At 43.7% G+C, this 13,506-nt stretch overlaps 1 protein-coding gene across 1 annotated transcript in view; it reads right to left on the reverse strand.

Moving 5' to 3' along the window:
* slit3 (slit homolog 3 (Drosophila)) overlaps positions 1-13,506 on the reverse strand; it is a 288,135-nt gene that overhangs the window by 263,733 nt on the left and 10,896 nt on the right. Inside the window, exon 2 of the mRNA XM_030116436.1 lies at positions 4,142-4,213. Coding sequence (XP_029972296.1) covers positions 4,142-4,213 — 72 coding nt within the window. The remainder of the gene's footprint in view (positions 1-4,141; positions 4,214-13,506) is intronic.

A 13,506-nucleotide genomic window follows, 5' to 3' on the forward strand; every position in this document is an offset into this window, starting at 1 on the left:
CCCTGAACGTACACAGCTGGATGCAAACCAAAACACACAGGCAGGTTGTTAGACCTGTCCATCCATCCACTTTCAAAACACTGAAACGGAAAGATGAAACGGAACTTCAAACGTGATGCCATGCCATTTGAAAGTTTGACATACAAACGGAGCCGAAGTGCCCTTGAGCAAGACACTGAACCTGAGGCTCAGCTGGCAGCGTGTTGTTCAATCGAACAGATGAGCTAATGGAGCTCAAACTGCTGCAGAAGAACACAAAGCAGCAAAGTCTGTTTCAGATTAGAGCAGCAAAAGGGAACCTATCTAATAACAGACATATAGACGGAACAGTGTCAAAACTATTTAAATATCTGGATAATGCGTCTCAGATGGTAGAGTTTTGCATATCTACAAGATCAGAGGTTTATTTCTGATCATTTTCAGGTAAGCCACAAACCAGTGGTGAATCGGCACCTTGCCTGGCCCCTCTTGACTTTGGTGTGTAAAACAACAACTGAACCCATCAAACATTATTAATCCCCTTGAGAAATTTGTTTTTTTCCACATTGACCCCTCGCACTTTGAGGATGCAGTGGGCAGCAACACGAAGGTGCTCCAGGGAGCGGATGGTTGAATCTAATCAAACCATTGCTCTGGTTGTATCCCTGCATGAGTAGACATGGTGATTTGTTTGATAGAGTGCAGCTCTCGCTTTGTCACCTTTTTCTTGCTGTTTTTGGAAGAAACAAGTAACACGTTGCGAGGTGGTGATCATGAAATTTCTGACACTGTCAAGAAATAATCTGAGTAGCTGGATGACTGCTGCATCTGCAAACCCGCCTCCATTTCCCACCAAACACTTCAGACTTCGTCTCAACTGCTTGTTTGTGGTAAATGTCTCAACATGACAGGAACAGGAAAATGTATGATCGTGAGTGAACCCCTTTTTTTGTTGTTTATTTTCTAAAAAAGTTTGATTGTTCAGGTCAACAGATAAAATACCAACAAATTACTTGTAATTCTAATTATATGAGAATGGATGAGATACAATCTACTGGACGTTATCGGTAATTACACTGGCTTCTATATGTAAATAAAGGCATTAAGAGACTTTTTTTCCTGCAATCTACGCTGGGAAAAAGTGCTTAAAATGTCACACTGCATGCAGAGGTTCCCCTCGGGAGGCGTGCACGGCTGAAACGAGCAGCAATGAGTGTGAGAAAGAGGCAGAGAATGAGAGAGCACCACCTTTAAGACCTAAGATAAGACTACAGGCGACCATGTATGGAGACCATGTCGGCTTTTGTTCTCCCCTCGACACAAATGCAGGAATGTGCACAAACGTGCACGTGTCTGAAGTCTGAAAGTGAGCTTTCTCAGACTGCATCCTCTTTCCCAAGCCGTCTCCTCCCATTCTCCTTAAAAGATTTAGAGTGGGGGAATGTCACAGCAGTTTATCACCGGCCACATGAAACACACCGCTGGCCTGCCACACGCAAACACACACTCATCCGAAAGGCCCGGTTTCCTCACTTCTTCTCACCCTCGGAACACTCCTGCAACGATTCTTGTTTGTCTCTGCTTTCGATACCTCCTGACAACTTCACTGAGATGGGGTTCAATGGGATTCAAACTCACGTTTATGCCCCAACAAATACACTTTACAAACGCAAACAGACACGTTGAGAAAGTCATTACCGCTCCTCAGTGGAGTTTGTGCTCAGAGTGTATTTTTATCTGTCGGTCTGGTTAAAACGGAGTGAAGAGGAAAGCTGCGCGCAGTCAACGGTGATTATAGTTATTAAAGCCCTCACACACAAACACACACACACACACACACACACTCCGATTTCAGCCACTCGAGGCAAAAAGAGAGAGAAAAAGCCCTGGAAGGTAGCTGGAGCAGCTGAGAGGAGACGAGTGGAGAGCAGTGCTTTAGATATAATGAGCCGAACAAGTGTTAGATCGACAGTGACTTCAGCTCGTCGCCGGATTCCCTTTCATTTCAAGATAAAAGAGACTAGAAGACAGCCAACAGAACTCTGAGGATTTATGTTTTGGGCCTACGTCGTTTCTTGAGAAGGGAATTTGCCTTACGATGGATCGGACACGTTTCAGGTCACCAAACAGGACAGTTTTTAAAACGATATTAAACTTCATCTTATTTCAGAACTCCTGAAACTCAAGTATTAAAGAAAACAAATACTGTTTCATTTATCCCGAGAAAAAATACTACACAGTCATCTCATGCCACTTTAAATTTCCATTAAATGCAGAAAAAAAACCCCAGTAATTTCATATAATCCAAGGCCAGAGGATGGCAGAGAAGAAAAACGTCCTTTTACAAGGAGGAAGTCGTCATAAAAACCTCAGGGATGACAGCCATACATTAAAATGTGTTGGGGTTAGAACAGAGTGAAAGGAAAAACACACCAGGGAGGGATAGTGGTAGGGCATAACAAAATGATAGAATATTAATATTTTGATGAAAGGATGTATTAACTCTGAACCTGAGCAGTAGCGCAGAGCAATGTCAAAACCAGGGATTCGCACAATTACTTAGCAAAAGGACTGAAGGGCCATCCCCTCAGGAGTCAGAGCAGGAAACATTAGTCATGAGTGTTCTAACAGTGTTCCACACGGAGCAGAGCTCACCGAGTCCGCAGGCTTAAAGCCACACAGTGAAGATGTTGGAAAGACCGCTCTCACCAAACCAGTGCTGTTTGATAGAACCATAACAAAAACAAAATAAGATCTGCTTTCACTTCACTTGTTGAATGTAAAGCCTTCGGGACATCAAGCCTGAATATTCCCTTTTCATCATATTTTTCTTAGTTTTGGACCAATTCTTTCAGAATTCCATGTAGCTGTCAGAAACATTAACCCTGCTACTCTGAGGAAAGAATTCAAGGAAAAAATCTTTTCTTAAAAAACAGATATGTATATAAAAATTTGATTTGATAGTTACTTTGTTCAATTATTGTATGTAAAGCGGCATAAAGACATCAGTTCATTGTCATACAGAACTTCTTATATCAATAGTTTTATGTCTTTCTCCCAAGAGAAGCCTCATTTTAGGTTTTCAAGTATACAGTTCAAATATGGCATACTGTCATATGATCATTTTAAGGCCCCGTTTACACGTCATTTGAAGTGATAATACTAATTCTTTCCAGGTGTTTTCACAAACAGTTTGCACTTCAACAGAAACATTTTGAAAAAGACGTCCGTTTACAAGAAAGCGGCTAAAAACGATGTAATTTCCATATTAGTCCACCAAGTTGAAGTATTTTTTTTTGAAAAGTTCCCTTGAAAATGCAGAGAAAACAGGATCCAAATTCCAATTTCAGAAGTTGTATAATTAAAAAGTGAGTTCCCACATCTTTCTGCTGACAGACATAAAGAGGCGGCGAGGAAACTCTACCTCGCACTCCCTCTCCTGTCATATAAACAGTGACTCATACACTCTCGACAGCAGCCGTGCTGAACTTGCAGTCGTCGGCCTCTGCAGATCATCAGCTCCGCGCTCCGTCAACATCTTGTTGTCGTGTTGCTCGCTTCATAAACGGGAGTCTTGCTGCTTGTAGCTGGCATGTCAGCTCACAATTACTCTATTATTTAACCTTGTAAATATCCAGTAATTGCAAAATCCAACTCCTTGGATGGGCCACTTGCATTCTCTCCTGCTCCGATAGCCCTCATTACGATGGGAAACTTGACTTTATAGAGACCTGTTTCCCCCTATAGCCATATACAGGCTCTTTAGGGAAATATAGTATTTGCATAATTGCTCCAGCATGACTTTTTTTTCCCTCCTTTTTTTTTTCATGTGATTTCTTGTAAAGACATAAATATAGGTCACAATAAAAATAAACAATGTACCTGCAGGATTTTACACACAATCCACATATCAACAAAAATACCTGAATGATTTGAAAAAGGTTTGACAGCAGACTTAAAAAGGTGGGAATCATCGGAGGAGTCATGTACTGTGTGGTCGGCGGTCTTGATTTTATGGCTGACGTGTTAAATGTGTGAAGTTTTCACTCGGAGCATGCATGTCGTTTTAAACGGGGCTGTGTGCAAACCTCATTATCATCACGTCGACCTTAAATCATTCATTTCTAAAATTTAAAAAAAAGGATAAAAGGCTCAGACTTACAGAATCCTGAGGTTCTTGATGCCAGAAAAGTCCACTTTAGTGATCCGGGTGATGTTGTTTTTGTTCAAATCCCTGGAAGCAAAAACAGGAAAAGTTACAAATCTGAGTGATCGTGATCAGTTACACAGACGTCAGTTTTCAATAACGATAAAATCAGCCTCTTAAGATGAACCTGGGCTTGTGGCGTCTGAACTAAAATGTGTGTGACATCCCTGATCGGAGGCTTCAAGTGGCTTCTCCAAGAATTCTTACATGGAACTTGAAAGACGAGCCAAAGCCACCCACAAACAAACCCAAGAACGACATGAAAGTATTGTCAGTTATGCAAGAACATCTGTCTGTGTGTGTGTGTGTCTGTGTGTGTGTGTGTGTGTGTGTGTTTCCCCACTGCAACATGTGCGTTTGTGTCTGTCGCCGTGTGTTCTCACTCGGTCAAATTAGTGAATGTGGCAGTGGGACAGAGCGTGAGAAAGCCCCTCAGCGCACCGGGCCACACACGCTCTGAAAACACACCGACGCTCTTACTGTGAAGGTCCCACTGAAGTCGTGCACGCACTGACCTCAGACAGCTGTGAATTATCGAAAACTAAAATTTTCATGCTCAAAAAAAAAAAAAAAAAAAAGAAAGAAAGAAAAAGAAAAAGTGGGATGAAATTATTTTCTCTTTCCATCATGGCGGTTTAAAAGCTTATCGTGTTTCCTGGCTGTCATTCGATCTGTTTTAACTCCGGGTGCAGGACGTATACACACTGCAATATGAACTGCCTGGCCGGGTGTGTGTGAACAGACCGGCTCCCTTCATACCAGGATGCTGTTTATTGAAACGCCGTCGCACTGGAGGAATTAGGGCAAGGGGAAAAAAACACACACACACACACACACACACACACACACACACACACACACAGAGGGCACAGACAAACAACACATCATTTTCTCTCTTGTTTCACTCACTCACACACACACATCCATCTGAAAGCTTTCACTCACCCTCCCTTGCTCTCGGGCACACACACACACACATAAACAGAGTCTGGTTTTGCCATGGCGGTTGGCGTGTGTGTTTTTCATAATACACCTAAACATTTATAAATCTGATTTAAGACCATATTAGGTTTCAAAAGGCTTCCACAAGCTGCCATGGCGAGGAGCACTAATAAGAGCCATACCCGGCCTGAGATGGGGGGGGGGGGGGGGGGGGGGGGGGGGGGGGGGGTCTGAGCCAGACCGGCAACTTCACTCAGGCCTAAAATGGGGTCCAGGGTCAACTAGGGTGTCCTTGAAAGGACTCCACAGTAATGAACAGCTTCAGTATCTCATCTGATGCAATCAGAGGACACATAAATGACTCTCTCTCTTGGACTCTGATCAGTGAATGCAGCTCCGTAAAGCAAAGGCAGTGAAGGAAAGTTGGCCCGAATCATAAGAAACAACAAACAAGTTCTCCGAAAGCGGCCCCCGTCAAGGAGGGTGTATGTTTAGGAATATCTGATTCATGAAAGGGAAATCTATTCAAATTTACTGAAAAATACAATTAATAACAATAAAGCTTTACTAATTTGTACTTTATAACAATGGATGAAATGACTCCAGGAGGGAACTGCTTCCATCGGGACAGAACGATAAACCCACTGACCACTGGAGGAGGAGGAGGATCAGAGTGATGAGAGCAATCTGTAATTCAAAAGAACGACACTATAGGATGTAGCAATACTATATTGCACACTTCCATACTTTTACTGCTGATATTGCAAATTGGCTTCATGAAAAAAAAGGCAAATCTGCAGCGTGCAGAAATTTCTTGAAGAAATTTGGTTACACAGACGGAGCCACGATTTATACAACAAGGCCTTCAGTACAAGGACATTGCATTTACATGGAAACATTTGAATATGATGTCAATTTAGAAAGAAACAACAGAAATGCAGTATTCCTGATGAGCCACAACTGAGTGCTGTTTGTTTTTGTGATGGAGCCACACACCAGAAAACAACCTGCTTTAAATAACATCTATGGAGATGTTTCCATGTGCAACACTGAGCCAGTGAAGAAGATGAAGCGAGAAGAGTTACAAGACCAGAGACTTGGTAATCCAGACTCAGGACACTGGAAGTGGAGCTCATTTCATACTGCATGCATTTTTCTGGCACAATCAAGGCTTTTTTTTTTCCCTTTTCTGTCAATAAATGAGCAGATGTACAAATTATAAGACATAAACAACTAAAAGACCAGTTTAATTGTTTGCGATCTCCTGTAACATTCACTGATATTTAATGATTCATCACGCTATCCAGCAACATTTTGGCAAAGCAATGACAGAGAAAAATCCTAATCAAAGAAACCGGAGGGAAACTTGTCGCCGACGCCGAGCGCCGTTGCTCTTGCCTGCTCACTCAAGACAGCAGATAAGTGCTTGACAGCAGGCTCCTCAGCCGTCACCGGGGCTGGATGCTGCTGGTTCTCCTCACACACTTCCAGAGTGTGTGTTATTACCAGCTGGCTGGAGAGTCAGGTCCTGGCAATTATTTGATAAGTCTCATCGGACGTGATGAAAAACTCAATACGGCATCGATTCATCATCATTTTGAACTCGAGGAAAGTGTTGCTTGATCGTTTGTATCTCAAGAAATCCTCTCGTTTTTGAGTGGTTGGGAAGCGGCGTCCAATTTAAATAAATAAAAAAAGCATGGGGCACTTCTCTCCATCTTGATCTGTTTCTTGTCTTTTTTACTGATTTTCTTCCGTCTTTCTTTCCGTACGTCATCTATCACAAATCTCCCATCAGTTCAGCGGAGCAGCTTCCCTCCATGTTCCCAGATGTCCTCTCCTCCCTCTCTTTCTCTCTGATCTCACCCTTTTTCGGTCTCCCTCTCTCAATCTCTCAAGTCTTATCTTTCGCTGTTTCACAGTTGACTAAACACTTTTTCTCCGCCTTCATCTGTTTCTCTCTCTCCGTGCGTAATCTCTCCTCTTTTATCTCAATCTCTCACTCTTTTACAGTCGGCTACATTTTTCCCTTCCCCGCTCTGTTTTTCCTCTGCCTCTCCCCCTAATCTCTTCATCCTTATCTCCATCTTCCTCTTGTTCACAGTGGAAACTCCTGCTCTCACCGGGGAGACCGCTCCGCAGCCAAACAAACAGCGAGGACACGCTTCCAGGTGGAGCACAAAGGCATCCAACTATCTCACATCCACCGCTCAGTAGTCGAGACAGCTGCCAGAACAAAGCCACGCGCGGCGTGAAATTCAATGAGTGAACTTGTCAAATGAAATTCCCAGTGACAGTGACGTCTTCAGCGCCGTATGTAACGCCGGGGGCATCGATCACCACCAGTCTGTCATCGTTAAGCTTTTTTTTAGAAATCCCACTGATCACACTCGAAGCCTGTTTCACATGCATTTCACCTGCGGGGGCAGTGTTGTACAATATGCTTCCTGTGCGACCAGCGAATGGAGCAATGAAGAAAACGAAATAGAGGAACGACTGTGTGAATGTGAGCAGATACTTTATTACCACATCTGGATAGCAAATAGAAGCTTAAGATGACTTGTGTGAACAAATTATGTGCCCAGACCAAATTGTAAAGAATACAGGGGTTACAATGTGTATTTTAGTAGTTTTGAGCCAGTTTCACTGATGTTTGCATTAGAAATATTGCCCCATGGGACACCAAACAATCGAGGCGGTGGACTCCAGGGTGACTCAATCGGCCTGAGTTTCAAGTAATGTGCATCAGGAATAAAATGGTCTTGACCAAAGTCAATACAAGGAATAAGGAGAAAAGATGAAATAGGATCATTCAGGAAGTCTGTTAGATTTCAGTGTTTCCAGAAGGAGCTTTTCACAAGTCATACAAACAAAAAACAAAGATAAATGCATATTAGTGTAGACATCGGTCAACGTATGAGAAACAGTGTGGTTTAACCTCTTTGAGGGGGGGGATCATCTGCCCTCACTGCTCTATAGAGAACTTCTTCACACTTGAGTTCATGAGACTACAAAGCGCAGCAAAAAAAAAAGAAAGAAAAGAAAACCCATACATGATGAGACCATGCAGATCTCACAGTGACATTTATGACATTGAAGCACCTGGTCTCTTAAAGCTGGGATGTCCACCCCACCCAGCAGTAAAACTCACAACTCGGCTTCACGTCCAACTGACCAGCTGGCAGTGGGACAACTAACGAAAGGCCTCGGTACAAAAGCCCTAACGACTGTTTGTTTCCATCACAGGCCTGTGTGTGTGTGTGTGTGTGTGTGTGTGTGTGTGTGTGTGTGTGTGTGTGTGTGTGTGTGTGTGTTTGCCACGAGAGGATAAGACAAGAATGCAAACAGCAGGTGTTCAGGGAATTAATACACCCTCCAACAAAGACACAGATCTCAGCCGAGACCACTGAAACAAGTGAACCTCATCGTCTGGTCGCCTTGGGCCTGCATGCTGGCTGACTCCGCACAAGCGCACACGCGCACACACACACACACACACACACACACACACACACACACATTCCCTTGAGAGAGAAGCCATATAAATTCTTGGAAATGCAATATCTTCAAGTTTCAGGATATTTTAAGACAAATCTCACAGTTTAACTCTTTAAACTGGAGGTGGCTGAGAGGCCACATACAGCTCAGAGTGATCTCAGCTAAGCCAGGCCAGTAAACTGATAACATAATAGACCACAGCTTCCTGCACCCTCTTTCAGGAACAGTCGTCCGGTTTGTCCAGAAGGTTTATTTTGCCTTGAGTTAATTCTTCAAGATATGAACACTGGGGGACCTTTTCCTCAGATGTCAGAACGACAGTTTGTGGCGTTTACAGGTTGCGTTAGAGAAAACACGGTTTCCTACATTCAGTGAATGTCTTTGGACCACAGACAGGCGTTTGATTCCCACCTGTTGCTTCCGCTGTATTCCTGCATCCTTTCATTACCTGGCTTTGATTCTAATTATATTTTGTTAGCAATGAGGTATTTCAGCCTTCACTGATAGAACACAGACCAGACTGAACTATTTCTGGCTCAGTTTTAGCACACAGGCTGCATGTCTCCCTGGCCAAGAAGTCACACAACTAGGAATCAGCACAAATGTCAGAATCTGAGAAAATCCCATCTAAACGTTTACCACAGTAGAAATGTGCGACTTCCTGGCCACTTGCCAGATAAAGGGTTAAATATCAGCAGGCGGCTGGTTTGTTTACACCCCAGCTTTACTGACTGGATACACTGAGAAAACTGAGAAAAAGCAGATAAATAAGTATTGGGAAGGAATTTTAAACATATGACAGATCAGGTGACTCCCCAGAGCCTAAAGGAATGAGAGGCCGGAGACGGCCACCGTGGTTAACGATGAAATATTACCAGAGTGCATGAGTTGAAATGTTTGACATCCCGGGTTGCGGGGCCGGTCACTAATGTTTCCCTTTTTCACCTTGACCCCGCTATCTCCATCTGCCTTGTTTTTGTTTTCTTGCCCTCCTTCCTCTTCCCTCCCCCCTCTATCTGGGACCACAATATGTAATAACACCGAAGCGGGGCCGTTTCCCCGCTCGCTGTTTTATCTCTCTCCAACACTGTGACATTTCCTCTTTCCACTTTTTCTGTCGCTCCATCAGGAATTGCGCCCTTATCTCCCTCTCTCCCCGTTCTTTCCCTTCCTTTCATCCTCTGTTGTTCTCCGCCCGACGCTTCGTTTCCGAATGCATCCACTTCCTCTCCTAATCTGCTGTTATTTTCCCACAAAGCCCTTGTACCGCTTCACTTTCTAATTCCTGCTTTCATGCCCTCCGTCTCTCTCTCTCTCTCTCTTCGATAGGTATGCTCAATTTCGCTCTCTAAATCTCCCAGTTACGCAAGGAATCCTAATTGCCTTCTTCCTTTTCCTCCGAGCTCCGCGCACCACAATCAGCGCGTCTGTCAGCGGACGCGGGCCAGGCGTCAGGCCGCTCTCACGCCGGCTCCGCTGAAATCCAGCTGAAATCCGTCCACTTCAAATGTTTGGTTATGACATTTGGCAACACCTGCCCAGACTGTTTTGATCACGTTAATTGTAAGCTGGGCTGAAGTGAAACTCGAATGGCAGCGTAATGTTACATCTGAAACCGTCGGCCCGATCAGACCTCGAGGAAACCAGCGGCTAAGCTGACAGATCAGCACAGCTTGAAATATAATTAACTTTAACACATTTCACTGCTCTCGCCCTGTAGGTGCCCTGTTTAGGAAGAATTTGAAAGCATAGTTTTAACTAGATGCAAACAGAAAACTGCTAAATATCTAATGTAAAACTATCAATTACAAACTAGTAGCTTGATAAATGAATAAGGGGGGAAAAAAACGTACAAATGTTCAGGATTGATCCCGCCATCGCCCATAAAAAGCTCCCGTCTCCCAAGAGTCTACTTATGATGAAGTCAAGAAGAACCAAGAGGGAAAGAAGCAAAGCAAAGTGTGTGAAATCCAGACTGGCAAAGGAGCTCACACTTACAGGAAGTCAATTCACAGCTACCAGTTCACGTAACGGCAGACGCAACAACAGCAGCTAAACTGCAGACGATCTGTTTCAGCGGCGGTTTGCGAAAAACAGCAACAAGCTGCGCCGCTGACGACAACGGCTGCCGGGAAAGCCCGATATCCAACCATTAAACTCAATGTAAACTTTTCATTAGCAGTTTGCACATTTACATGACAAAGTTCGCAAGCAGGAATTCACCTTTACAAGAGAAGAGAAAAAAAAAACCCTCAACTCCGTGGAGCGCAGCACTCCATTACGTCCTCTTAATTACTGCGGCGAGGACTTAGTCACATGTACAAGACAAATTATGAAAACGAGGGCTGCAATCATGGAAAGAAGAACAGCAAGTCCAATCCGCGTCTCCCGTCTCCAAGCCGTGTATTGTCTAGCTGGGTTTATGAGGATTTACAAGTTTTGGAAAGTTTGAAGACGTTTGTGGAACATTTGGTCTCCGGTGCAGCCATTTACTGCTGCTCTGAATCTCGGTCACGGTGATGCTAATGGGCGCTGAACTCTCTCCTGTTACACAGCGGCTCGCTGGGATACACAACAATCATTACTCAAACGAGTCTGGGCACTGGCATCAAACGCACAGTCACAGAGAGAGGAAACGAGCTGGAGCACCTTCGGCAACTCAAACATCATGTTATTCGTAGAGCTACACAGGGCAGGTTACTCCTCTGCTTTGTTTTACAAGAGAAAGGCAAAGGGTCTTGAGTATACTTTAGTATAGTCTTTTACAGTCTAACTGTAAAAAGATTAAATAAAATAAATAGATATGTTTCACAAGTTGCAGGATTATCACATTTATGCCGTTTTACCGGAATGCATCATGGGCAAGGTGCAGAGATGAGAGTAGGACACCAACAGACGACTTTTGGGAAACTATTTCAATGCATGTTTGTGGCTCTGCGTACTCGGGGCGTGATGTTTCTGAAGTGAACCAGAAATCCTCAGATTAAAGGCTTTTAGTTTTAAAAGTCAATATTTCTTCCCCAACCGTGCTTGTTTTTCCAGAGCTTTTAAGCATTTGGAATTTAAAGATTTCAACACTTGTTAAACAAGATTCACAGACTCATTGAAGTCAGTATTTATTTATGTTTACTATTTTAATCAGATTAGACGTGTTCTGTTGGCCCCTTTTTAAATGACAGTGTTGCGAAATGAAGTGAAAATGCATCAGAAAAGTTCACTATTTCCACGATAAGGATTAGAAAATCATTTCCATTTACATGGAGATGGCAAATAAATTATGCCATTACACGAATGTGCACTATTCTTAGTTTTTGCAATGAAAAGACACACAAACACACTCAACCCCTTAGAACAAAGTGCAGTAAACATGGGAATACATGAGCATTTGTATGGACAGAACATTAAGTTGGAATGGAATTTCGTGACTCCAAAACTACCAAGTCCCAGGAGAATGACGGAGTCATCACGCTCTGGAGGCCGCCACTGCTGCTGCTGTTCATCTACTTGCATGTGTGCAAAAGAAGTATTTGCTATGGGCATGATGCTCAGGAGCAGCTTTTTCAAAAAGTTCAATTTTCGCCAGTTTCCGTGGAGACGGAGTCAGAGTGTTTTAGAAAAGTTTGCATTTATAGTGGCTGGAATCATCTTTGTTTTTTTTCCACAGTGTACCAACATTTTTTACTTTCACTGTGATAAATACCAAGAGGAAACTCCACAAAGCCCGCACTGACACCAATCAAATTATTCCAACTGGATGAAAAGCAGCAAATTTACAGAGCAAACGCCAGAAGACAAAGGTTCCCCTCGCTGTGGCGGGACACTGACTCCACTGTTGCAGTCCGTAGGCTGAGAAACACTCCGACATCCAGCATTTTTATCTGACTCATGAGGCTCGCCACGTATTCGCCACAAAGGTTAAAAATCTCAGAGGTTCACAATGAAAGGAATGCTAATGATGTGACAAAAAAAAAAGGAAAACAAGAAGAGGAGGAGGAGGAGGAGTACAAAACATGAAGCCATCATTTTGGCGATGGGCATGCATTTTCACTCCACATTGAAGATGTAAATCTGCTGCTTTGTTATCGGCATTTTTGCCCTTTTCTTCAACTTTCAGCCTCGGTCACCTCCGGCTTCCAATCATGTCTGTGGAAAACATTTGTTGGCGCAGGCCCTGCGATAAACATCTCTGATTGATTAGCTCTTGCCAGAATTTGAGAGTCCTGACTTTGATTTCTCAGTTTGTTTTCTGTTGGTCACTCTCCTCCCTCCCTCTCTCCAGTGTGGATACCAGTCAGTGAAGCCAGAGCTCGGTGTTGCTGTTAACCGTGCCGGCTTCACCACATTAGGGAGACGCCTGCAACCGTCCCCTTTTCTTTAAGAGTCACAAGCCAAACGGGGCCGTAAACCAGCGCTGTATTTGGTTAGTTCCTTTCTTTGCCGCGGTTTATTGGGCCGCGCTGCCTTTGTCTAGATTTACTACTGCTGCACTGTATGTGAATAGGGCGAGGTGGGGGCGGAGGGGCAATCTGGCTGCTGTGAGAGGCCACTTGACAAGAACGAGGCCCGCTGCTTCCTCGACGGGGGCCGAGGCCGACAGAGAGCGAACAAGAGAATCAGAGACGGCGAGATTAAGACGAACGAGAACGGCGTAAAATATGAGCCACTGAGATGATGCTCAAGTAAAAGAGAAACATGCACAAAGCAGAGAAAAAAAGTCTTTCACAAGCTCCCAGTCTGCCATAAAAACTCAGTTACTTTAAGTTGAATTTACTAAAGCGCCCAAGTAATGCTTGTTAAATTGCACGCTCATGCCAACAGACTGTGTTTCGATTTGTGTGTGTTTTATGAGGAGATCAACTAAGAATATTAGTGTGAAAAGC

This window comes from Salarias fasciatus, chromosome 2 (assembly GCF_902148845.1).
Source record: "Salarias fasciatus chromosome 2, fSalaFa1.1, whole genome shotgun sequence".
Lineage (NCBI taxonomy): Eukaryota > Metazoa > Chordata > Actinopteri > Blenniiformes > Blenniidae > Salarias > Salarias fasciatus.